General features: G+C 57.5%; 1 protein-coding gene across 4 annotated transcripts in view; it reads right to left on the bottom strand.

The window, feature by feature from the left end:
* DSCAML1 (DS cell adhesion molecule like 1) overlaps positions 1-27,022 on the bottom strand; it is a 261,125-nt gene that overhangs the window by 230,290 nt on the left and 3,813 nt on the right. For 2 of the 4 annotated variants that reach the window (XM_075909311.1, XM_075909313.1), the window contains exons 1-3: positions 22,484-23,745; positions 13,346-13,663; positions 8,003-8,149 (exon numbers count right to left, since the gene is read on the bottom strand). In XM_075909311.1, coding sequence (XP_075765426.1) covers positions 8,003-8,149; positions 13,346-13,663; positions 22,484-22,526 — 508 coding nt within the window. In that variant the 5' untranslated portion in view covers positions 22,527-23,745. Of the gene's footprint in view, positions 1-8,002; positions 8,150-13,345; positions 13,664-22,483; positions 23,746-27,022 lie in introns of those variants that run through there. The other 2 variants (XM_075909314.1, XM_075909312.1) reach the window with 2 other exon arrangements.

Raw genomic sequence — 27,022 nt, 5'->3', positions numbered from 1 at the left:
ATCATCTTTCCATGCAGCCCTCTGTTCTGCAGCCCGTGCCACCTGCTTGCCACCAGGGCCTGAGCTATAATGCAAACGCACGCGTTTCATTTCCAATGCAGCGGAATATAAAGGGACAAGCTGGAGCAACATTAGACCCATAAATACTACTGGTGTTTTTAATTTTCGATAGCCTCATGCTGTGTCTCTAGACTCTCATTACACTCGAAGACAGATTAAAATGGAATTTTAATATAGTTACATTTACTTCCAATATCACAGAGAAAATAGAGCATGTGACAGATGTTCCAAGGTGCAACAGCGGAAAGATTAAAACATACATGAGAAAAGTGGATATATTTAACCATTAAAATGCCATGTCAGTTTCATTTCCTAGATGGCCACAAAAACCAATGCAGAGAGGAGTTTAAGATTTCTAGGCCTCCACACATATTCCAAACACAGGAGATCGAGGAGAAGGGAGACAGAAATAGGCTGGCTAGGACAAATTAAATCCAGATCTAAGCTGCTGCCGGTACAGTTGGTCAAAACATTTCAAAAATTAACTACCAACAAAAATTCGCACTGAAATTTTTCTTACAAATAGATGAAGTTTGTGAAAAAGAACCTTGCATTCCACATTTGAATCAGCTCTGGCAACAGGTTTTGATTTTGTAAAGTAAAGATTTTGTTGGTACTGTGACGGCGGGTTGGGGGTCTCCTGTCTCCTGCACCCCGAAATGGCACAAACAGACTGCACCAGCCGGTGGAGTAGAGGAAGTTTATTGCCTTTCCAGGATACAGCACAGCACAGATGTAGTCTGGTCACAGAGCTGGGCTAGGATGCCTCAGGCTCCCTTGAGATGGGGGAGACTGGGCCCCTAAACTCCAGCCCCTTTCCCTAGGCTGTCTCCTCCATGCTCCCAGACAGCAACTAACCAACACTCTTCCAGCCCTGCCCCCCAGCCAGGGCAGCATTCCCCCTTCCTTTGTTCCTCTCCATGGGGGGTGTCTGGCCATACTGGTTTGCATAGTGACTCATCCTGTTTTGCTGGGTCCTGCTACCCACGGCAGCCAGTGGGGGTTACCCCAGAGCCAGCAGCATAGAAACCAGCCAGGTACCCCCACTACGTCACAGGTACCTAACGAGCTGCCATGATACTAGAGCACAACAATTCAAAAGCAGCTTCAGTTGCTCACACTAGCAGCATGGCTCTATGAGAAATAAAATCAGAGAGAGATGATCCATATTTTAAAACAAATTTTGCATGTACTTCCTAGACTTCTCAGTATGATCCAACCTAGAATGGTTGGATAGTTTACTCCTTACAAAAAAACCCTCATTCACTGCTCAAAACTGAAGTTTTACTGGTCAAGAGTTTCCACACATCAGCTCTCTCCCTGGAGGAAAGAGTAACCCAGGAAAAAAAACATACTGCAGCTCCCCTTTCCCCAAAAGCCCAGATTCTTTGCTAGCAACAGAGTTCAAAAATCACAACCTTGGTGTGAAATGCAATCTTATACATAGTCCGCCACTCTAAGCACTGTTGGCTTATTCTGAATAAACGCTACCCAACTTTAAATGCCAGAACTCAGCGAGTGGTGCTGCATGTTTGCTAGGAGGTTGAGAACTAAAGGCAAAATTGATTTTGATGTGAGCACCAGCAAAGCAAATGGGTTTTTGAAAACCCTATAATTTCTCTGCAACCCTTGACTTCACTAAACACACATTTTTACACTACAGCACAGTTAGGTAGGCATTAAACAAAAATGAGGTAGACTAATGATGATTTATGCACAGGATAACCTTTTATAAAGAATTTATCTTTGATTTCAGGGTAAGTTACAGTGTTGCCAAGTTAACTAAATAATGCAGCTGGCTAGGAAAAGAAAAAAGCAGCCAGAAAGCCATTACAATAGCAGGACATAGGGGTCCAGCCTTTTTCTGCAATTGTTTTAAATATTTTCGGAGATACACGTAGCAGGTGCTCCTGGAGAGAGCTGTTTGTCAGGAGCTAACCAGAGCAGGCGAAGCAGAGGTGCCCGTTGCAGATCAAACAGTTCTGTGCTGTTAACTAGCCGCGAAAGAGACCACGCGCCTCAAATTCTGCCTAATGCCTTTGACTGAAATAATTTGGAACAGCCATAAAGACAGAATGTGAAACCCAAAAGACGCATTGTCCAGCATTAGAAGAGGCCTTCGCCCCGGGGAGAAGACCATGCAATAGCCTTCTCTAGGCACTCCGCGCCCTTCCAGTTCAATCGTCAAGTTACACTCGCATCACAGGTACTAGCTAAGGACAGACGTGCACTCTGCCCCTCACACAGCACAGGTCTCTGCCCCTTGAGCAACAGGAACATCCTCCTTTACCGCTACAAATGCCGGAGCTCTGGCAGCTCCAGCTCTGCCCAGTAGGGGGCAGAAGAAAGCACAAGCATTAACCCATTCATTGCTCCAAGGAAATAAACCCCTTACTTCGAATTACCAGTTAAAACTCATTTCGGAATCGCCCTTCTCTGCCATGTGTAGACACGGGCAGTTCTTCCGAGCTAGTCAATTTCCAAAATGGCGACCGGCCGGGAACATGTTAACGAAGTGCGAGATATTTAAATCCCGGGCTTCATTTGCAATTTCGGTCGCCCTCATTAGCCTCCCTAATTCGAACAAGAGGGCTAGTGTAGACGTACCCTTAGCTATTAGCCAGGATGGGTGAGGAATGGTGTCCCCAGCCTGTGTTTGTCAGAGGGTGGAGATGGATGGCAGGAGAGAGATCGCTTGATCATTACTTGTTCGATTCACTCCCTCTGGGGCACCTGGCATTGGCCGCTGTCATCAGACAGGACGCGGGGCTGGATGGACCTTTAGTCTCACCCCGTCTGGCTGTTCTTGTGTCTCTCCTGCTGGAGCACGCCAAGAACAGGCACACATCTCTGATGCAGATGCAGGCCGCTACAGTAAGCGGAGCAGGCTCGCGGTAACACACTAGGCCACACGGCTGGCTTGATGCTACTGCCAAGATTGACTTTTCAAAGCAGGTGTCCTTGCGTAGATCTGCTCTTCGGAAGGGATGACTTCAGGAGAGTGCTGCATTGGTAGGTTTGACCTTCAGTTCACAACACAGGTTTTCAGGCAGAAAAGGGCTTTGTTTCTGAACCAGTTTTGGTTGGTTGGTTGGTTTTATTTAACAACACCCAAAGCAATGAGAGCTCAGCCAGCACTAATAACCCCCTCCTAGGATACACCCACCCAGGATAGACTCTGAGGATCACAACAGCTCAGAACAAAGCCCCGGTGAATTCAGTTTTAGCCTCAACACGAAAGCAAATAAAAACCCAGCTTTGGGCAGATGCAAATTTATAATCCAATGGCAAGTATGTTGCTTGTGTCGACGCTCCACAAGTTATATATTCGGTCTTCAGGGTAATCGTGGCTTTAAGACGTTACAATTGTTCCGCTCAAAGTTCGTCCCCAAATCGAACCATCCGGCACAAACTGCACAACTGAAGTGCCAGCCCAGGCGAGGAACACGCAAAGGCAGGGCACTAGGTCAACCAGCCCACGTGCCAACAAACCGACTGTGCAAAGGAAGCCCAGGGTCAGGCCCAAACACCGGACTGCTTCATCTGCCCGAGAGCAGCTAGCACCGGGCAGCAGCGGGACAAGTGTTGCTCACGCCAGGCCTGTGCGGCGCCAGCGGGCGAGGGGGCTGCTATCCCCGAGTCTGGCTGAGCCGAGCCGAGTGAGGAAGCTGTGGCAAACACTCACTAGCAGGGCCTCTCCCTCTCTGCCCGCCACGGCGCTGAAGAGCCATCTGTTGACAACGGTCCCTGGCTGCACTGGTCACTGGGGGCGAGGGGGAGGGGGACCGACCAGTCGGAGAGAGGCTAGCTGGCCGCTCGGAGGGAAGGAACAGAGCAGGGTTCAGATCAAGGCCCCTGGTGGCCCACGCTCGCATTTGGGGGAGGGAACCGGACACGCTTGTGCCTGGAGGCAGGGCAACGAACCGGCCTGAGGGCTCTTCCCCAGAGCCCCAGCTGCGTACAGGGCCCTGCTCCTGTTGCAAGCCTGGCTGGGCCCTAACATGTTGCCAAAGCAGGGCTAGTTCGGTCCCGGCCACGTGGCAGAGCCACAGCCAGGCTGCCGTGGGGCCCTGCCGCCCTTGGAAGGGAGACAGCAGTTCCACTGCAGAGCAAACACTAGCAGCTGCACGTCCCTGCCACAGGGACATGGCCACAGACACAGCATCCTCCAGGAAGGGGCGTGAGATGAGCAGAGATCTGGACCCCGCCGCACGTCTTCGGCCAAGTGCCGTTTGCTTCAGTGGCCACAGAGAGTCGCTTAAGGCCTCACTGCCCAAGAGCTGGTGGGTAAGTCAGGGCCACACAGCGCTGCTGCCTGGGCCAATTCTACTTGGCAGGGATCTTTAGGAGACAGTCCCCCCCCCCACAACTACAGGTAACGTTGCCAGATAGTTTAACCAAAAATACAGAACACAACTGCCACCTACATGCCCCCCGCCCCCCCCCACACACACACTCAAAAAAACACCGGGGAAAAAATTCTGTTGAGAATAAAAAAGGGGGAGACCAAAGCTGTTGAGGGGAAAAAAAATGACCCTGAGAGTTAAGCAAAAAAAAATTAAAAATTAAAAAAAATCAGCATGGCCCCTTTAAGAAATGTTTTTGAGGCATTTTGGCCCTACCAGGCTGCCGGCAGCCATCCACCATCTTGTCTTCCCGCTCCGGGCCGGGAAAGAATCACAAAGTACGGGCCGTTGTAGGTGCCCGGTATTCTCGGAATGTTTTCCCGGCCAGGAGGTAAAAACACCAGCCTGCCCGGGTCAATACCGGACACCTGGCCACCCCAGCACAGGACTCCAGCGGGGCACAGGCATGGACGGCGCGGGACGAAGGCCCGGTTAACGGCAGCCCTGCAAGCCAGCAAGGAGCCAGACTGCCCGGGAGCTACCCTAGGCTGGCGCGCATGCAGCACTGCTGGGTGGCCACCCCGCTCGCCTAAACCAGCGGCTAGTTACACCAGCTAGACCAAGTCTCCCAGAACCTCGCCCTCCTAGATCCCGGCTCGGTTCCAGAGCTCCCTGCACCGCGACAGCAGGCGTTTATTCTCGCAGCTCCCCCCTCTCCTCGGCTCCTGCGCCGCCCTGGCCCAAGCGGGACTGACCCCACCACCGCGGGACCCACCCACTCACCCAGAGGGAAAGGCCCGTGGCCAGACAGCCACCACTCCCCTCGGCCCCTCCCAGCTTAGTCCGAAGCGTCACCAGAACTCCCCGGGGGTGGACAGCAGGGTAAACCTCACAGCGACGCGGCTTGTGGGGAAACCAAACACCATGAATGTGGGAACAAATATTGCTCCCGCCCTCCAGCTCGAGTCCCCGGCATCCACCACACGGCACAGGACCACCGCACTGAATGGCAGATCCCTGAGCCAGCCGGGTCCCACCGGGAAAGCCAGCTGCCCTGCCAGGAGATGATGCAGCAAGGTGCCAAGCGCGCGTTCCCAGGCCGGTTGGGCTGAATCTCGCCCTCACAGCAGCCCCATGCCACTCACCAGGCGAGCACATCACTGAGACAGTCCTCCGAGAGTGGCCAAGCCCGGAGCACACCTGCTCCCCTGAGAGACGGCTCCAGCTTTGCCCCTGGGGCTGAACTGGTGGTGGCACTTGCGTGCGTGGCACGAAACTCTTTACTAAGCACCAAGAGGCAGGCGGCCAAGCCGCCGAAAGCCCAGCCCATCGGCAACATCCCAACTACAGCCGTCCCGCGCTCCCGAGGGCTCTTCCTATTGACTGACCTGTGAGCAAATATCAAACACAGTGCACTAACTTCGGGCAAAATCCTTTAATTCTTTCCGGATCCCCAGAGCCAGCCGTATTGACGGCTTTACTACTAGCGCACACGTGCTGCGCGGTAGGCCAGCGCTGCCATCAATACCGTCTCCGAGCAGAGAGCCAGAAGGTCACCCCAGGATGGAGGAACCTCACCCGCTGCCTGCCCCACTCGGGTTAGCGCAGACGTGCCAGGGCAGACCAGAGACCCATGGAGCCGGGTCTCTGCCAGCAGTGGCCTGTGCCAGGTGCTCCAGAGCAAATGAGCAGAACAGGGAATCCTCAAGACGTCCCCCCGGTCCCTGTTCCCAGCTTCTAGCAAACAGAGGCCAGGGCACCCTCACAACCCGAAGAGCCCTGGAGCCCACCTACAACCAGCGCTCGAGCGGGGTGCCCCCGTGCCGCTCGCTGGGAGAGCAGCAACGCTAAGTTGTACTGAGCCGCACACAAACCTCAGGGCGGGTGGCAGGTGGAAACACGCCCGGCTCAGTGCAGCACCTTGCACATGGCCCAGCGAACCCGGCCTCCCACTGCAAACGCCGCACCATCAGTGCACCAGGCAACCGCCAAGCACACGAGAGCATCGGGCAACGGAGCAAAGCAGCAATTGTTTCTGTGCGCAACTTGCTCACAAATCAATGAGCACTTCATGCAGCCTTTTGTTCTGCTCAAACAACAATGTGCCCACCAAAAAGGTCACGTCGGTGGGGGGGGGCTAGCCTCCTCTTCCAGGGAGCTTCCCAGCCTCCCTCGACAATTCCCTAGGGCTTGTCAGTCGAAGCAGGCATGACTTGGAGCAGAGCTGGGCAAAAGGCAGATTTCTCAATGGCCACTCAGGATGGGCCCGGCGGGTGGGTTCTGCCTGGCACACCGCGTCCCAGTGCCGGACATCTGTAATGCTCCGGAGGGGGTTAAATACACGGCAAAGAGGAACGTTTGAAACGTCAATAGGAACCAAAACCCAAGCCACTGTGTTTTGAAACCAGCCAAACAAAACATTGCTGCTTCTTCCCAAGGGTTTGTTTCCAACCCAAACAGTCTGGTGCAATAGACGGGAAGTTGTCAAGTGTTTTGATGTTGCCAAATCTGCACCGGTTTGCAAAAGAGGGAGCCGGGTGTGACGCGTCGGGCCCGGCTGAGGTGCCAGGGAGTCTGCACACCTGGTCCAGAGGATCATGCTCAGGTGCCCGGTCCCAGCCACACAACCACAGCCCTCCTCCGCAAAGAGAATAGGCCCGAGCACTGAACAGCTACAGGCTCCCCCCGACCACTCAGCCCCCGCGCCCTCAGTGCCTGGGCAGTGTGGAGCCTCGCCTCCCAAGTCTCTGCAATGGGCCACCCCAGAACCAGGCCCTGGACTCGTTCTGCGCTCCCTGAGAGCTGTGCCTGGCACGGGCCAGTCCCACATGGCATGGAGCCCCGCCCACTAGGCTTTCGGGGTGAAAGGATGCCCCACACCTGGCCAAAATGGTCCCAGGAGCTGGATTCCTCAGGCCCAGGTCCCGCTGGAGCATGGCCTCTGATCAAAGGCTTTCCCCCCAAGCCACTGCAGCCACTAGCCCCTCCCCCCCGGGGGGGCATCGGCACAGCCACCCCGCCAATCACACACGCTGGCGGCACGTGTCCTCTGCGCGCTCCCCTCCCCCGCAGACAGAGCGGGCCCCTTACTCCTCCCTGCCCACGAGTCCTAGTGGGCAGCAACTGCACCACGGACAGACAGGCAGCACAGGGCCCTGCACACCCCTGCTGGTTGGACTGGAAGGGACGCAAAGAGTCACGAGAGAGACTTTCCTGTTGACGCCTCAGGTGGGCGACCGTGAAGCCCCGCTCCCAGAGGATGAGGGCACAGGTGCCTGACGCCCCTGGTCACTAGCGGCGGGAGAGCCCAGAAGACACAGACGTATTGTCACACGTTAGCTTTACACCCCGGAGCCTCCGAGCACAGGCCACAGTCTGACCAATACAACCGGCCCCCCGCACGTGTGGCATGGTCAGATCTCACTCATTTCCAGCGTAAACCCCTCAGATTCGTGTTCCCAAAGAGCCGATTCATCAGCAAACTCCCTTGCTTTGGGGGCTGAGGAACAGAGCGCGACAGACAACAATTCAGGCACACGACAACGCAGTGGGTAGCTGCGGGGAGAGGGGAAACCCCCCGCCTGCTCCTCTCTTACCTGGGATGATAGAAACGGTGTCTTTCTCCCAGGACACAACGCTGACGTATTCCTGCACTGAAGAAGGGATGAGGCACTTGAAAACAGCCACATTTCCACGCATTGACCTTTGGTCCTCCACCCGGACGGTGTACGGTTCCCTGAACACTGGAGAGAGAAGAGCAGATGATCAGCCAGCGGTCAAGGCGCCGACGCCAAGCTGTGCCACTCCACACACGTGCATTGAAACCGCACCAGTCCACACGTGGAGCAGCTCCAGCGTTTGCCAGCTTGGCTGCCCCGCCCGCGCGCCTGCATCAGGGGCCTCAACAGCCCACGTGCTCACAGGGCCCACGCAGGAGAGAGACGCCAAGAAAGATCTTCTGCCAACGGCACTCCAATGACTGCACCTTCTTCCTGGCCATGCCACGCCAGCCGGGCCACGGAGGGCCACAGCAGCAGGCCAGCACGGCAGTGGGCTGGGGGGGGTCCACTTCCAGAGTGGCATGGCCCTCACAATCGCCGCATGGCGACGAGCCGCTCCGGGAGAGGGACAGCGGATATTTCCCACCTCAGAGCGTTTCTGCCAACAGGAGCCTGGGTGCACCTCCCCGAGGGACTCGCGGCCTCCCGCCTGGCTGCAGCCCTCAGCTTCCTCCTTCCACGGGGAAGTGCAGGGCTGTGCAACGCTCCCACGGGAGGGCTCCGCGCGGCCCGCCAGGGCACAGGGCAGCATCCTGGCAGGAAGACGTGGCTCTTCTCTGAGGACCCGAGCCCTGCTGGCACCAGAGCGCGGTGGGGCTGGGCACAATCCCCTGGCAATGGTGCACTCTCGGGTGAATTTCACTGGAGACCCTTCTTGCTGCGGCCAGAGTCTGGGGCAGGCCTGGTGGGCCCTGCAGCATGGGGCAGCTCGAGGACCAGAGCGGCTTGGTTAGCAGGAGCCCTGGTAGTTACATGGGGGCAGCTCCCTCCCTCCTAGATGGTGAAAGACACAAGCTTCCCGTCTCATCACCTAGCCGGTCCTTCCTACTTTAGCAAAGCCAGACAGCCTTGCACCAGAACCTGCCTCCAGCCCATCACTTCTGCCTGAGTTAGAAGGGACCCTTGGAAATCCAGCCAGTCTTTAAAGAAAGACTCCGGGTGATGGCGAATGTGCCACACCCCGTGCAAGTTGCTTCACCCGCAGGCGCTGCCTTTTGGGTTTTGGTGCGGCGTGAAACCGGAAAGCACCCGGGTGCACTCTCCTGCCACCTACTGGTGGCTCACAGGGTCTCAGCACCCCTATTTTCCTCCACGTTTGTCTGGTCTCCGCTTGCAGCCATTAGATTGTGCGGCTGGGCTGCTAGACCGAAGAGCTGTTGTCTATCGGACGTCTCTGTCCCATGTAGGTTCTTGTAAACCGCCATGAGTGCACCTTATCCCCTCTGCCGGGCAAAGGAGACAGCCTGCATGCTGCCCATCACTCACTAGAAGGCAGCCTGCACAGCCCTCGAATCATCCCGGATCCCCGAGAAATCTCCAATTTTCCAGCTTTCCCTCTCCATGTAGCATGGTCAAATTGGCTTTTCCAGCCGATGGCCCATGCAAAGCGGTGGAAGAGGGGTTTCAGGGACAGGGGGTAACTGCCTGGCATTCGGGAAGTGGGCGGGAACAGGCACACGCTCCTGAGACACACACCTAGGGGTTTTGCAAAGCGTTTCTAAGTCTCCTCGAGCCCAACTCATTCTGACCCTCGGGGCGGAGCAGTCCCAGTGGCACCCTGAGGAACCCTGCAAGCGTGTTCAAATGTCTCATGGGCACCCACTGAAGGAGAAGAGGAGGCCTGGTCTACCAGCCAGGCCTGGCAGCTGAAAGCCTTGTCATCCGGCTTGCAACACCCCTCTTCAGACAGGAGATGAAGGCTGCGGCTGCCTGTTGTCACTCCAAAGAGGGCAAGCAAGTCCAGTGGTTAGAGCAGGAGCTAGCGTCAGGCCCCCTGGGCTCTGTCCCCAGCCCTGCCAGGGACTCACTCACAGGCTCATCTCAGTGTCTAGAGGGAGTCACTGGCCAGCAGGACCCCACAGTTGTGACCAGAGGTGGAGTTTCACCTCTAGAAACCTAGTAGGGACTAAGAAAATGGAATCCCCTCCCCCTCCCCACACCAGCATTTGCTTCCACAAACAGTGTGGCCCATCTGGCCCTGGCAGGCGGTGCTGCAGAAGCAGCACTTTCCAGGTCTTTCCTCGAGGGCTGGAGGGTTTGGGGAGGGGGTGAGGCAGGAATAGACGGGAGCATCCACTCTGGAAACCCGCCTGCAGGAGCGCTGCTCACCCAGCTACGTGCCGGATGCAACACAGCTGGGCCTGGAACAGCTAGGGGCAGGGGCCTGCAGAGCTGTGCCAGTCGCTCTTGTTCTCAGGCCCCCACCCCGCTTGGCTGTTGGGAGAGCAGGAGCTGCCATAGCACCCTCCACATACTGCCTCATGCCAGCCTACCGAGCCCTATCTGGGCAGCCCACCACCCAGCTCCCAGCCCACACTGGTTCAAACTCTGCATGGAGCAGACAGAGCATTGGACCCAGCCAAGTCACTCGTGCCTCAGTTTCCCCATTAGCAGAACAGGGCTATTTTCAGCTGGATGGATGAGACGTTGCATGGAAGGGCCAGGCATGTGGGGCAGCGGTGGTGGCGTCAGCCCAGGACGTTAGACACACAAGGTGGGTGAGGCAATAGAAGCGTTGCCTCTCCCTCGGTGTCTCTAACTAAGATTGCTATTTATTATGCGCAGATGGGACAGTCAACTGCCACCAGAACTGGGCTGGCACAAGCCACGCACAACATCTGACAAGCACTTATTTACACCCCCTCCCTTAACACACACACACACACACACGGCACACGCCCTTCCGCTGTGCTTTAGAGCCAGCCTGCTAATGCTGGGGAGTCGTTCACTCTGCGGGCGGCCGGAGAGGCCCTAATGCCAGTTTACTCTGCAGTAGAACGAATTAGAATAAAAACGCCCTTTAGTCTGTTTGGCTGCTCTTGGTTTGAATAGGTTACTTAATGAAGTCATTCCCGGGCTATTAGCCCTCCTCAGCCTGGTCAATAATTTACTAGAATCGCTCTGGAAAGCAGCACTTGGCCGGGCTCCTCCTCTTTTTGTTTCCTTAGGAGTCTTGGGGTGCTGGGCTGGAGCCTGCAATGCAGATACAAGGGTTTAGGAAGGGGTTAATGGGGCAGGGGCTTCCCCTCCATTGGGGACCGGCTGAGGGACAGGACAATCATACAGGACTCTCCAGGAGTTCCTGAGACTCATGCTAAGGAAAGTCCGAGACGGGCGAGAAACCCTCGTGCTGCAGAGCTAGAGCCCATCTCAGACGACGTGGGTGAGGATGATTACAGCAGCTTGCTGCCCCTTCCTCTGGAACAGCTGGCTCTGGACTCGGCCATCTAATCCAGCGTCTGGTCTCCAAACAGGCCGGATGCCACCGGGCCGCTCCAGGTCTCAGTGGCATCCGGGACCCGCTGCTGGAGAGAAGACGCCGGTGGCCCTCCCCGTTGCTCCGCAGACCCGTGTGCCAAGCCTGCTGTCCCGCTACGTCAGCGTGGACGTGGGTCTGGCGAGCAAAGCGCTCCGGCCACAGAATCACAGGGAGCTGGCAGGGTGCAGGCTGTACGCACCCACGTCCCACCTCCAGAAGGGCTCAAGGAGGGCAGTAAATGAAACACCCCCTCTCGTTCTGCTGCAGGTGGGTCATAGTCCCTGGAAGAGAACGGAGTTCCGTGTCCTTGCATCTCCTCTTCCACCCTGCCTGGCTGCACGGCCGCTATCAGAGCCATGACCCATGACCCATGTGCCAGCCCAGCAGTGCTCTGGGACCGGCTCATAGGGATGCGCTGGAGGCTTTTGTCCCTGTGGCTCTCTAGCACTCGAAGGGGCTCAGACGTTGCCAGACAGGCACCCACCCTGCAGGCCCATGCTCTCTTGCTCCCGCCAGCTTCCCCCGGACCCTCCTCAGCTGGCAGCACTAGGCTGGCTGGCCCTCCGCTGCCTTCCCTGCTAATCGCGCTGCAGAGCTCCCCCGCCAGCCAGTGGCCTGAATTATCCTTTGTTCTTGGCCTGGGTCGGATGCAGTTTTTGAAACATTATTGGCACCCCGCCCCCTGTTTATCCAGCACCCGGCCCTCGTATCTACTAGCTGTCTGTGCCGACATCGATTGATCCTCTTGCAATAGAGCATCCGTCCTAGTCCCACGGCCTTGCCAGAGAAGCCTCTCCCGCACGCTAAGCACACACCCGCTGCTTGTCGGCCCACGCGCACACAGCTGCCCCACGAGCCCCGGGTCGGCTCAGACACGCTCACTCCGTGCCCCACTCTCAGGCCCCCCAGCCAGAGGCTCAGGGGCCTCCCCAGGCTGGGGGGAGAAACCCTAAGCTAGGAGATGTTCCACGGCCCAGGGCCCAGCCGCAGAGCCACACAGCAGACCACGCATGCTCTTCGTGGGCCAGGCAAGCGTCACCGGCCTCACCCCACCGAGGGGAAGCAAGGCAGGTTGCCCAAGGCCGAGAAGAGAATTAGCAGCAGTGACGGGGCTCCTGGGCCTGAGCCACAAGCCTCTGGCCCAGCGGTGCAAGATGACACCCAAGCACCTGGGCACATTCACGCCCCACGGAGAGGGAGCCCGAGCCCCAGCTGAGGAGGAGCCAGCGCTGGGCCCGGGGGCTGCCACCTCTGCCTGCACTAGTGGCGCCTGCGCAGGGAAGCGACTCCCTGTCCTGCCTGCAGCCGTGTCCCGTCCGGGGCCTTGCTGGGACCAGCTGCCTCTGCAGAGCCCAGGGCTCAGCGCCACGTGCAAGCCACTGAAGGGGACCCCGACCTGACCTACAGGCAGAAGCTTCTCCTTCCCCATAGCGCTCCGGAGCCACCTCTGGGCCGCCTGTCCCCCCATGGAGGTGCGCGCCAGCCCTTGCCTTGGCAGGAGCAGACCCTGCACGTGCAGCTGTGGGAGCCTAGCAGAGAGGCCTCCTTCCAAGCCCAGGAGCAGCCGCCGTGGGCTCCCTGGAGGTTGTCCAAGCGCCTGGCGGATCAGCGTGCACATCTGCCGAGCATGCTGGGCCGTGAACGGGCATTCGTTGTCCCCGGGGGGAAGCGACTCGCCCTGGTCACGCAGCATCAGCAGCAGAACCAGGCACAGGACTCAAGAGCCCCCCCCTTCCAGCCCTGGAGGAACGCCCCCTCGGTCAGCAGTTCGCCCATCACGGGAGCCCAGCCTGCCGGCCGCCGTACAGCAACTGCACGGCACGGAGAGACTCAGCCGGGCCACCCAAACGGGCGTCTGGCCATCTCCCCAGCCCTTGCCCCGGCACCGCACGAGGCCCTACCTGCTTTAACCCGGATGTTGGGGCTCCTGATTTTGCCCGCCGCGTTCTCGGCGGTGCAGAAGTAGTCGTTGTCGTGGATAAAGCTGTTGAAGGCTGACGGCGAGAAGGGGTACAGCTGCAGCGTCCCGTTGGCGTGGACGTGCCGGATGTGCGGCACATCGTAGATGTCGTCCCCGGTGGCGAGGTACCAGCGAAGGGCGGCGCTGGGGGACCCTGCTGCCGGGCAGGGGATCACCACCCCGACGGTGCTGGAGAAGGTCACCTGCTGAAGAGAGTCATTCACAAAGTAGAGACTGGTCCCGACATCTTCAGTGCGCACTGTGGAGAGACCAGAGCCAAGAGCAGGGCGTTACCGCGTGGGCAGACTCCTCCGGCCTGCAGAGCAACAGCTTCCCAGCCACGCGCCCTGGGAGCCGGCCGCTGCCGCAGCGACCGCCCAAGCCAGCCTGTCAGTGGGCGGAGGCGCACGGGGCTCTCCGCACGGCGGGAGCAGGGCCGAGGGGATGCCACGGAGCCCTAGCCCAGCCCGGCCACAGGACGGCGATTCCCAACCATCGCGAGCACGCCTCTGGCCAAGGCAAGCGCCAATTCCCAAGACGCTCCCGCAGCTAAGCCACCTGTCCGCCCCCTCGCTCCGGGCTAGCCGAGCTCGGGAGGGAGGAGGCAGCAGGGACTAGGGGCCCTCCGGAGACGTCTCCGCAGACAGCAGGCCTGCGGAATTCTGCAGCACGGTGGCGGCTGGACGAGGAGGGGCGTTTCCCTCCAGGAGGGAGAAGGCCTTTCGCTCCCAGCTCCCCCTTCCTGCGGTTCCACTCCCCGCCTCTCCCGCCAGAGCCTCACACCTGAGGGCCACGGGGCGGGACACGTTCGCTGTCACATAGAACCAGTTTGAACGCGCTGCAGTTTGTAGGCCAACGCTGGGCGCGGTGTCAGAGGACGAACAGTCCTAGCTGAGAGCACAGTCCCTCCCGCTTGCACTAGCCCACGGCGTGGCCAGCTCTGCTGCTGTAGAACGGGTCACAGGGGACCCTCCGTTTCTCCAGCTTTGGGGCGGGGAGGAAGGGAGACGAGTCTCGGCTGTATTAGCATGCTTGGCTCAGCGCTGAGCTGCCCCCCAGGGAGACGGCTTCCCCACTGCTCTTTACGAAAAGGCCATTCGAGCACGGCTGGGCAGAGCGGCTCCCATCACGACGCGGCGATGGGGCCCTCAGCACTCCCTCCCCGAAAGAGCCGGTCCTTGTGTTTTCATCAGGATGGGGGTTTGGGACCTCGCGCCCCGCCCTGGGGGAGCGTCACGGCGCCAGCTGGCTCAGGCCTCCCTGAGCCGACGGGGGAAGACAAATGCTGCATCATTACTTTGTGCAGACTTTTCATTGTGCAAGCCTCCCTGTCAATGGAAGTCATCAGGGAGCTCCCTGTCAGCACAGCTCCCCAGAGCGCAAAACGTCCTGGCACCGGACGTAGGAGTCCTGGTTTTGGAGAGATGGGGAAACTGAGGCACTGTGAAATAAATTGCCCATTGAGTCTTGGTAAGTCAGAGGAATGGAAGAACCCAGGAGTCCCGGCTTGCAGGCTCCTCCAGAACATGCTCACTCACTGAGCTGGGAATACAAGCAAGGAGAAACTCTGCCCACCGACAATTCCCCCTCTTAGTTAATCCTTCCTGAGACGAAACATCTCAGCAGCTATTGGACACGCTGTCAGCCAAGACACAGCCCGGCCTTCCTCATAGAACCACAGAGCTGGAAGAGACCTCAGGAGTCATCAAGTCCAGCCCCCTGCTCTAGGCAGGACCAATCCCAGCTAAATCAACCCGGCCAGGGCTTTGTCAAGCCGAGACAAACACCTCTAGGGATGGAGACTCCACTACTTCCCTAGGGAACCCATCCCAGCGCTTCACCACCCTCCTAGGGAAATAGTTTTTCCTAATATCCAACCTGGACCTCTCCCACCACAACTTGAGCCCATTGCTCCTTGTTCTGCCATCCATCACTACTGTGAACAGCCTCTGTCCATCCTCTTTGGAACCTCCCTTCAGGAAGTTGAAGGCTGCTCTCAAATCCCCCCTCACTCTTCGCTTCTGCAGACTAAACAGACCCAACTCCCTCAGCCTCTCCATGTAGGTCTGTGCTCCAGCCCCCTAATCATTTTGGTTGCCCTCCGCTGGCCCCTCTCCAATGCGTCCACATCCTTTTTGTAGTGGGGGGCCCAGAACTGGACACAATACCTCAGATGCGGCCTCACCAGAGCTGAATAAAGGGGAATAATGACATCTCTGGATCTGCTGGCAATGCTCCTCTTAATGCACCTAATATGCCATTAGCCTTCTTGGCTACAAGGGCCCCCTGTTGACTCATCCAGCTTCTCATCCACTGTAACCCCCAGGTCCTTTTCTGCTGAACTGCTACTTAGCTGGTAGGTCCCCAGCCTGTAACCATGCTTGGGATTCTTCCGTCCCAAGTGCAGGACTCTACACTTGTCCTTGTTGAACCTCATCAGATTTCTTGTGGCCCAATCCTCCAATCTGTCTAAGTCACTCTGGCTACAAACACACACGTCAGTCACGCCGTAAGGCTAGTTTGTCCTCAGGAAGCAGCATTTCTGCTGCTCAGAACATCTCATGTTTCCTGTACACAAGAGCAAAAATGTGTGTTTAGTGTCAGACGAAGGAAAACAAGCAAAGAGAAGGCATCCGTGTGCCGCCCATCACAGTAAGAGACTGCACATGCCCTAGGACGCAATCTGGCATGGAGACCGCTCTACCTTTATCAGTGGAGCGCACAGAACGTCCTTCCCGCGGCATAGCTACAGGTGGCACGTACAGACCTAGCGCTGGGAATATTCTGCCACTCTGGCCCATAGCATAGGCCTCTCCCATTTCTTCTTCACCCCTGGGATCCTAGAGGTGCCTTTAAGTGTGAGAGAAGAGGTGGACTCTACCCATTCCTTCCCATCCCGCCCCGTTAAACGAAACCCGCCCCATTTCGCTTCTGAGGACGGGCTCCCTGTTCTGCCCCAAGACAGGCAGAACGAGCAGCGCCTAGTGAGTAACCCTGCTTGAAGGGAAGCTCCACTTTGCAGGAGCCGTTGCTGACTGTACGATGCAATGATCAAGTATCGGCCTGCTACGGACTGGTCTCTGCAGACCTCCCCCTGGCATGTGGCGATACACAGAGGGCTGGGGTGAGGAGTGGAAAAGTACCTCATAAATAAAGACAGAAATTCAGATTACCAGGAAAGCTTTTTCAGGTCAAAGGGGGAAATGGATTTTTAATAGAAAATGGAAGTTATGGGATTGATGGTAGTTATGTGACAGACGCATAGAGTTAAATCCATATAATCTCCTTTACCATTTAACATTGAGCACCATCCTAATCCCATGTTTCATAAAACTGTCTCCAAATCACTGAGCGAGATTAAAAATTTAGAAATAACCCTGCAATATTTTTAAACCAGAAATCACTGTTGGCTTCTGCTCACACGCGCTGACCCTAACCTAAATATCGAGGGCATTAATTTATGCAGCCCTCCCGCGCTGGGAGTGGGCGTGGTGAAAAACGGAAGAGTTTCCTACGAGGAGACGGTCTCTCACTGGCAGAGGCAGTGCAGCGAGCACTGGAGACCTGAACAGTGCGGGGGAGAGCCGCGGAGGGGGGTGTACGCGTAGCTGGACCGTGCCTCACTAGCACCGAGGACTGTGTGTTACCACAGTGCAATCTTCTTAAATCACAGTCAATTACAACCTAGGGTATTGAAATATTAATATCTCCCTCTCCGCTGGGAAAAGCGAGTCATTTTGTCATCCTCAGCTGTATTTACTAGCCTTGTTTGCTGGACTCTTTAAGAGGCAATAGCTTTAGAAGCAGAGTCTCTCTCGGCACTGCAGGGGGGGTCGATGCAAAGCCCTCGTGGACTCTAGCGAGGAGCCACGGCAGTGACCATAGAGCCAGCCCACGCCTATCCCTGGGCCGCCTGGTGGTCAGGCACAAGAAGCGATGGACGCTGACGCTCTCAGCCTGTGCATCCAGCCAAAGAAATGGGGGGGGGGATGCTTAATTCAGCATGTGTGGGGCGTCCAGGCCCAAGGCATTGACTCCCCACCCCTCAGACCGTGGCCCAGGGGCTCAGGGGGGGGGGGGTCACTAACACGCCACTCTTCTGCACACTGCAGCACAGCCCTCTCTGGGCGGACGTGCACACGCAGCCTGAAGCCGGAGTCCAGGTCACAAGGCACGGTGAAGTCAGCGGAGACAGAGCAACGGCCCCAGCGCACCGCAGGATGCTAAGAGGCGCCTACTGAGACATTAACTGCAGTGGGAAGGGAGCTGGGTTCTAAACTGGCTCCCCTTGCGGACCAGCTCTCGCCTGGCACCCCATGCTGCTGCCTCTGTATCAGAGGCAGCAGCGTGGAGAGGCAGGAGGCTCCTTGGAAGTGGGGCACAGCACACTGGATACCCCCCCATCCCCACGGACTATAGACTAGTCGAGTAACTGAGGAGAATTCACGAGGTTAATTGACTATTCAATTAACCGATATTTAACATCCCAAACCCAAAAAGGAGGTAGCAATGCAACCCCCCCCCTCCTCCCTCGGCACAGGGATATTTACAGAGGGGACAAGCAGAACAAGACAAGAGACTATGCTCAGAGCCAGAGCAGGGTGTGCACAAACCAGCCTCTCTGCCCTGCAGAGCCAACTCCAAGTTCTGCCTACGTCACACCCAGCAGCGCTGGCAAGTTTCACCTGAGTCTTCACTGGATACGTGGCTGAGCCAACACACCTCTCGGCCACGGCGCGTGTCCACCCAAGGGAGGTGCGGGACTGAACTAAGCCAAGGCGAGGGCTCAGCAAGTCAGATGAACGTGCGCAGCAACTGCCAGCCTGTCCTGAGCCAGCAGGCCAGGACTTCCCTTAGCCAAGCCGGCACGCTTCTGCGAGCAGAGAGGACGGCTTCCCTCACACTCCACGAGGGGCAAGACTGACCAGAAAGCCAATCAACAGAAGGAAGAGGTAGAGGGACGTATTGAAATCCCCAGTTGGGTCCTTTCCACCAGCTCGCTGGGATGAACATTGGCTCTCCTTGGTCCCCACAGGGCTGCAATTAAACAGGCCTTTCAAAATGTAACTCCTGGTCTGGTCAGCAGACGCTAGCCAAAGCTAAGGAGCTGGGTTTCTAGAGATTTAATACAGCTTAGTCAGCAAGGGGGAATGCTATAGGGGGATTGAGAGCATTATTTTTAACTTCTTAAGAATCTGGGGGGGGGGGGAGAATAGTAATAGAGATGCAGCCGTGTCAGTCTGGTCTGGCTGAAACAAAAGCCAGGATGATGCAGCACTTGAAAGACTAACAAGATGGTTTATTAGATGATGAGCTTCCGTGGGCCAGACCCACTTCCTCAGATCAAATTGTGGAAGAAAATTGGCCTGACCATATATACCAAAGGGATCACTTTTTTTGATTGTATCCTTTGGTCAGGCCAATTTTCTTCCACTATTTGATCTGAGGAAGTGGGTCTGGCCCACGAAAGCTCATCATCTAATAAACCATCTTGTTAGTCTTTCAAGTGCTGCATAGTCCTGGCTTTTGTTTGGGGGTGGGGGGGGGGGAGGAATCTTTTAAAAATAGCTACTTCGAACTTGTATTTCAAAGATACATAACATTTTAGGCTTGAACTAGCCACCAGGTAAACTCACTGGCAGGGTACTTCAGACTCTACGGAAAGAACCAAATACTTTTGTGCTTCATTCTCTCCTCGGAAGTTGCACATAACAACCTGCCTGTTTGGGAGTCTGCTAACACCTCGTCCTCCGACAGCTCCAAACTCACACGCTTCCAAGCCAGGTGAATTCTTTCCACCAAGGCACCTCCAAGCTGGGCTCAGCAGCTGGTCCAAACAAGGCACAGCTCAGTGGTGCATGAGCAGCATAGAGGGCACTACACTGGATACGTATGGCATCTTGTGGGTGTCCAGAACATGGCCAGCAGATTCCTCCATTCACAACCCACCGCCAACCTCTGTGAGCTGGGCGAGGACAAAGGCTCCTAGCACGGGCAAGCAGACAAGCAGCAATTGTGCTTCCCTTCTGAAGAAGACAAGTCCCAGAAAACATTAGGGCTGGGAGTACGGATTGTGCACTGACGGCACACCCAGCTCTCCAGCTGAGCGAGGCACAGATGCGGGTCTCTCAGCAGGATGGCATCATGGCGTACTATAGCGACACTGGGCACTGCCAGGGCTTCAGCAGTGCAAGGTCTGCCTGTCTGGATTCAATGGATTCCACGTTTCATTTCCAAGATAAATGAGCACCGGACCACGCTGGGGGCGGAGGGGGAGAGATTTAAAAAATGCAAGCGACATACTTCGCCGCTTCTAGGATTTGAACACAGCATACACTAAATGCCAGCATCACAAATCATCAAGCAGAGATCTCCAACAAAAATCACACCGGGAGATTATCCCCCCCGGTTCAAGATTTTGTGGCGTGTGCACCCGCCTGGATCATATTGCTTCCTATTTACACCCCCGCCTCTTCCTTGTCATGGATTAGCTTTAACTTGTATAATCAACTACCAAGCCCTCTGTGGTTACAGTCCCCATTTTGTAACTACCTATTTTTATTTTAAGAAAAAAAAAAGCAGCTACAGTCTATTGAGGGATTTCTAAACTTTAGTGGTCCCTGGGATCAAATGTGTATTTGCTTTTAGTTTCTAATTGAGCTCTTGTTCTCCAGCCGAGATGTATTAAATGGTTGTGCTCGGATACCTGGAAGTATTAAGTATCTGAAAGGTTTATCATGCATTAAGCAATTCAATTTTTTCATCCTATTATAATGAAACTTCCATTGTATTACTGTCCTCTCTCTGGAATTGTTCCGCTTTAACACTTTCAGCACAGAGACTCTTAAAAATAAAATCTCTTGAACTGAAAAGGGGGGGGGGGGGAAATAATGAGGCCATAAGGTATAGAGCTAATGGAGGCTTTTAATTTGCTCTTCTGAGAAGATAGCTCTGAAACAGACTCTTTCCTGAGAGGCTGGGGCTGAAAATGTGCACAAATGAGAAATCCAACTCAACCCCTTATTATTTTCGATGTTGGGGGGAAAGAGTTTTACTGGTTTGGATGGTTATTTGTTTTGGTTTTCCCTTTTTGCACAGTAAACATGCAAATGTAGGCAAAGCAGATGCTACCATGTTCAATACAGCAGCTCTCAAACCCATGTCTAACAATAGCAATTTTGGCTAAAGCTCCCAAACAGATTTATTCCAGCTTTAACAAAACAGTTATTTCATATGTAATAATTGATTAAATAATTGACTATCATAACAACACGATACACTATTAAACCTCAGTAACTATTTTAAATTCCCATTAAAATAAAAGGGTATTTGGCATCCTTAAAAAGACTGCTGTCTATTAGTTTGTTTCCTTCACTACCTGTTTCCTAAGATCACATCTTGCTATTTTCACATGACAAAAGCGATTAGTAAAGAAAATGTTTTAGAAGCTGAAAGTAGCTCATTTCCCAGAACACGGGCAATTCTGTTAGTACACTGGTGGCCTGATAATACATTAAAGAGTAATTACAAAAAAACCACCAACCACCGACCCTGCAGAATCAGAGCAGGGTCGCTGTGCTAGCCCACATCAGATCTGGTAACAAACGGATTGTAATTTAACTCGCAGCGTTCCGCGCAGACATCTTCCCTTTTCCATGCCATCTAGTTGGAGAGCTCAATTTAGCGCATGACGCATCCAGATCTGAATGATGCCAACGACCCCAGTTCCCAGTGACTGGAGTGCGGGCTCGGTTTGCCCCCGCGGGCTGGCTGGGTGGGTGGGTGCCCCGGGGAGGCGCGGTGCGCGGGGCCGGCAGGACAAAGCGGGTGGGAAAGTGCCGCTCCCGGCTGCAGCCTTGGCCGGGGCAGAACGCGTCGCACCATCCGGGCAAGGAGGCGCGTGTGCGGGGGCCGGGCCGGGCCGGGCCGGGGGAGAGCTGAGCGGCCGCAGAGCGATCCGCGCTGCCGCGAGCGAACTCCGCAAGTTGGGCTCTGCTGGGTGCTTGCGACGGGAGTCGCGAGTCCGGCTCGGGAGCCCAGCGCTGGGGCAGCCTCTGCGGGCTTCAGCCAGAACCGTCCAAAGAGCCCCCCAGGCCTCTGCCGAGGGGGGCGGGCAGTGGCCGGGGCCCAGGGCGCAGGGAACAGACACCTTGCGGGCTCCGCGCCCCTCTCCCCGGCCACTGGGCGCCTGAGGGGGGGGGGGCTATTCTTTCATGAAGCAGCAGCCCCTCCCCCTCAGAAGGCCCCTTCCCGGGCTCAGCCGGGGTGTTTCCAAACGCAGCGCAGCTCGCGTGCCCGGTTCCCCACGGCACGGAGCCCGCCCCAGGCCTCGCGGGGGCAGCGCCCCCTCCCCGGGATCAGGTGCGCGCGGCCGGCGCTGCACGTCTGGGCTTGCCCGGCCCCTGGACCTTGATTAGCCCCATGGCAACCCCGGCCCAGAGGCCCCCCCCCCGGGGGTACTTCAGCTCCGAGCCGCGTCCCCCCCCCCGCTCGCTGCAATTACACCGCCACAGTCCTGAGTAATTACTGAATTAACAATCCCAGTGGCGGCAGCAGGGCTGGAGCTGCCCCATTCCCGGGGGGGGGGGGGGGGCAGAGCTGACCCTGGGTGGGAGGCTGCACGGCCCCCCTCCCACTGCCCCCATCAGGGCCCCCTCCCTCTAACCCCCCAGCGGGGGCCCCCCTCAGCCTCCCACCATCCCTGGGCCTCGACAGAGTGAACAGCAGCAGGCAGGCTCCGCTCTCCCCGTGCAGAATTGGGGGGGGGGGGGGGTAGAGCCAGACTTTCCAAGAGCCCAAACTCCGCGCCCCGTGGGGCGCCCTCAGCGCCCCTCCCCCCGTCCGCCAGCGGGCACCCCCGGCCCGGCCCTGCCCCGCGTACCCGCCGGCCGGCCGGGCTGGGGGAGCCAGCGAGCGGGGGGCGCCGTCCACACAGCCCTTCCCTGCCCCGAGGCCAGAGGCGCGCCCGGAGCACTAGCCACAGCCCGGGCAGCGCTCGGAGCACGCCGCGCACCCCGGCGGCACCGGATCCCGCTAGCCCCAGAGCCGCCCCCCCGGGCCGGCCCGCGCAGCGCCCTACCTTTGTGCCACGAGTACAGCAGGAGGAAAGTTACCAGCCACATGCCATCCAGAGCCCCGTCCCCTGGGGTGCCGTGCAACGCCGCGCCTCGCGCCCGGCCGCTCCCAGGACCAGCCAGGTTCGGATGCTCGCAGCTGAGCTCTCCGCAGCTCCTCCTTCCCCCTTCGCCCGGCTCGTGTCAGCCGGAGGGTGGGCCGGGCTGCCTGTGCACTCCCCGCCCACACTCCGCACGCGCTGGGGAGCAGCCTGGCCAGTTGCAGCTGCCAATCGGTGCCGTGGGGGGCGAGATTATCGGTGTTATCTGAACGGGGGGGCATTTGCCACATTCAGCCTCTCCGCGCCAGAGGACGCTCGTCGCCTGTGCGTGCACAACAGGGCTCCGGGAACGGGAAAGCCGCCCAGAGCAGCCTTTCACCAGTGCACGGGGAGACGCCTGCTTGCACTAGTGCGCAGGGCCAGCGTGCACATGGGCAGGGAACTGCAGAGACCTTCCCCCTGTCCTGTCCAGGAGCTGGGCGCACCAGGCGGTCACTCCAACTTGCACAGTTCAGGAGGTGGCTCAGAAAAGCTTCCACCCTGCCGGGCCTGTGCACACCTGTGAAGTTCAACACGTGCTTAGCAAGCTACAAAATCGCCCAGGGCCCCGAGAGGGGGAGGACAGGGCTTGTGGGGACGCTGGTTGAGCCCCGCGAGGGTCCCTGGGGACTTGCAAGTTAGTAGAGCCACTCAGAGCCTAGTGCCAACTCTCCAAAGTGCTCACAGGCACAATAAAAGCCACCCATAGTCCTGCAAGCACCTCGGAGAGGAACACCCCATGCAGATGCACCATGAGTTTCCTGGGCACGGCCCCTTCCTCGGCTGAGGGGAGTTTAAGGGATCCAGTTTTCAAAGTTTTGCTTATTCATTCTTGGTGAATGCTGCCTTCACACTGGCAGTTGCCCTTCCTAGCCCATTCTTTTCACCACCGCTTTCATGCCACACATTTTGCTCACTGCTGCACAGCATGGCCCCTTGGACTTTTGTGCAGCATGGGGGGGCAGGGAGGAGAGGGCAGAATTCAGCTCCCCCCACATAAAAAGGCACTGGCCCTTACTGTTCGCTTGGAAGGAAAATCTCCTTTAACGGGTTAGTGGTACAGGGCCTAGGACAATCAGTTAAGCAGATCCTACTCCAACCAACAGATGACCAAATTCAACCCTACTGAGCAAGCGACTATTTACCGTACTGCTGAACTAGTCCACGAAGGCAAGAGCTGGTTTTCACAAGGACATGGTTAACATTTTTCAGTTTGACACCCTCCCCCCCCAAAAAAAGGAGGTAAAAGCTGTCAGGCTTCAAAGACAATTTTTAGGCTTTTCATAGCAGACTTGGCATTTTCACAGGGAATAAAACACCCCCAATCCTAGAGCCTCAGGAACATCATCTGGGCTGTGCAGCCCAGCTCTAGTTCATATGAATTCTGACTGTTTCCAGAGCTCTTAGCACGAGCTGGGGAGCCATTAGCAAGGCAACCCCACCTGTGCCCCCCACGGCAGGTAAGCATTAGCCTCACTGTACGAGGGGAAGGTAGACACAGTGCAGCCACAGGGCATGAGCGTGATGTCAGGGGGGCTGTCTGCTCTGTAACTGGGGTTCCCCTGTGCTGGGCTGCGTGATTCCCACTGACTCACCCACACGTGGATTGGCCCAGACACCTCGGCCCAGCCTGAGCCGTTAACAAGGCTCTTCCCGGGGGAGAGACAAAGGAAGGGAGGCAGAGATAGCCACCTGGCTGGGGGGCAGGGCTGGGAGCTGGGCAGTTTGGCTGGGGAAACATGAAGAGAGGCGTCTAAGCTGAGTACTGAGGGTTCAGAGGCCTGTGGACCCCACCCCAAGGGGTCTAGGGCTGCCAGCCCCTTACTCTTTATGTCCACATCACACCTGTGCTGGGCTGGATCCTGGAGGAGCAATAACCCCCCGTTCTACTGGCTGACGGTCTCATCTGGCTGCAGACGGGGTGCAGGATCAGGGGTACCCGACATGCCGCCACAGCGAGGCCACACAATACGTCAGCAGAGCCAGGACTCTCGGATTCCTCTCCCTCTATTCCCTGGGGGACCTTTGGGCTTTTCCATCACAGCCTCTGGCCCAACTGTGATGGCGAGTCAGGGTTCCTCCAATTCTGCACCCCCGTAGCAGCAAGAACAGGCTCCGCCAGCCAGTAGAATAGGGAGCGTTTCTTGCTCCTCCAGGATACAGCACAGCATAGACATGACGTGGCTACAGGGGTCAGGGCCAGGATGCCTCAGACCCCTTGAGATGGGGTGCCTGGGCCCCTAGATTCCCATCCCCCTCCTTAGTCTGTCCCCTTCATGGTGCTAGCCCAAGACTTCCCCTTCCCCCGAACCTCACTTCTTCCTTAGTTCCCTCGCTGCCCTCAACCGGTCTGACTGGTTGGGTATTTGTCTACGTGACCTAAGCAGCCCACCTGCTGAGCAGTGCTCTGGACACCGGCCAGTAGGGGTCCCCCACAGCCCAGACACAGCCACCAGTGAATGCCCAGAGAGTGCTGCCTGTCCACTACACCACACCAGCACCCCACTTTTCACCTGCCATTGATACACTGCTCCCTCCCCCTCCAGGAGTATCCATCCACCCTCCCAAAAAGCCTGCCCCCCCGGCACTGCGAGAAAGGCTGCTTGCACCTCCGCAGAGCCTCCATGGCAGCCCCCAAAGCACACAGCAGACATGGGCTCACACTGAATTCACCCCTTTCCCTCAGGGACCAGAGGCCAGGCAAAAAGCTTCTCCTGGCACCAGTAAGCACCTCAGCATCCCAGCTGCCCCCATTCCCCCGGAGCCTTCCAGGCCTTCTACAGCAGCCAGCCTCCCCCTGGCCTGCGGCTTCCACTGGGCCCCTCAACCAGGCCAGGTGTTCCAAGCTGTCACCTGACCCCAGCAGCCCCGCCCCCTTTGGCTGGAACAGGTGGGGCTGACTAGCCACAGGCCTCCCGGCCCTTAAAGGGGCAGGCCAGCTTGTTCCACACCTGGAACAACCCTTTCCCGCCTTTGCAAAGCCTTGTGAGATCTGTCCCTGGGGTGGGAGCGCAGCGTGCCCGCCGCGCACTGCCGGGGTGTCCAGGCACAGAGCGGCTGCTGCCCAAGGTCGCACAGCAAGCCCATGGCAGCCCCAGGAGTCCCTCCTCTGACGAGACGAGAAATCAGTCTGTGCAAATGGGGGGCAGGGTCCTCGGGACACAGGGTGGCATCAATGCGGGTAAATGCAGAGTGCTCCACTTAGGGAGGAGCAATCCGTGTCACACACGAGGCGGGCTGTGGCTGCCTAGAAAGGAGTCCTGCAGCAAGGGATCCAGGGCTCAGAGCGGACCACAAGGGAGATGTGAGCCGACAGTGTGACACGAAAAGCACAGAGCATTTGGGGAGTGTGGTGAGCCAGACACAAGGCGTCCTTCTTCCGCGCTGCGCTGATCAGCCTCTGCTGGAGTCCTGTGCCCAGATGTGGGCAGATGTGGAGAGGGTCCAGGAACAGGAGCGGCGAAAGGCCTAGAGGACAGGCGCCATGCGGGAAGACAGAAAGCCGGGCGTGTTCAGTCTGGACAGGAGCAGACACAGGAAGGACATGGTAGCAGCTGTCAAGTCCATGGAAGAGCGTTACAAGGGGTGGGGGTGGGGGGGGGGAGGTGTTCCCCTTCACGTCCAAGGCCAGGGCTTAAATACCCCACCCCGCCGGGTCCTGAACCAGGGACTCTGCCAGATCAAGGGAGGTCAATGCCAGCCTCTCTGCTGCCAGCGGAGGGGCTGGCGCTGACTGAGCAGGGACGGGGGAGGCTCAAGGCCGGGATACGGAGTCCCAGGAGCAGTCCTGCAGAGTGCACGGAGCCCCGGGGCAGCCGAGCGGCACTCCTGGGCCCCCAGCTGCCATGGGGCTCGGTGCACTTTTGAAAGACTGTGCTCCTGGGACTCCGTATCCCTGCCTCTTCCCCTGAGCCTCCCCCCGCCCCCGCTGTGCTCGTGGCCCCAGCCTCCCGCCTCTTCCCCAAGTGTCCCCCATCCCCACGCTCCCCTCCCTCTCCCACAGCGTACTTGGGGCACACGGGATGCTCTGGGAGGAGTTGTGTTTCCCGGGCAGTGCTCCAGCCTGGGACCACCCACGGCCACGCCGGACCCCAGATGGTGCCGCACTACGGAAGTCCGGACCAGGGAGGCCAGCCCTGCAGCAGCAAGGGAGGTTTGGATTGGCCATTGGGAAAACTCCTGCCTGGGTTGGAACCAATTGCCCGGGGGGGTGGGGGGGGGGAGCCTCCCAGTGCCGGAGATTCAAGAGCAAGTTTGACAAACCTCCGGCAGGGATGCTCTAGCTAATCTTAGTCCGTCCGGAGGGCAGGGGACTGGCCTAGAAGACCTGTCTCAAGGTCCTTCCAGTCCTACGACCGTCTGAGTCTGGGATCCCTCCTGTTCCTTCTCTTCCCCTCCCTCCATCACTGCATGTCAGTGCCTCCCTTTGCGCCCAGCGCTCTGAAACAGCCAGTCTCAGGGTTG

The sequence above is a fragment of the Pelodiscus sinensis genome, chromosome 26 (genome assembly GCF_049634645.1).
Source record: "Pelodiscus sinensis isolate JC-2024 chromosome 26, ASM4963464v1, whole genome shotgun sequence".
Taxonomy (NCBI): Eukaryota; Metazoa; Chordata; order Testudines; family Trionychidae; genus Pelodiscus; species Pelodiscus sinensis.
This window is presented reverse-complemented; position numbering and strand designations above follow the sequence as displayed.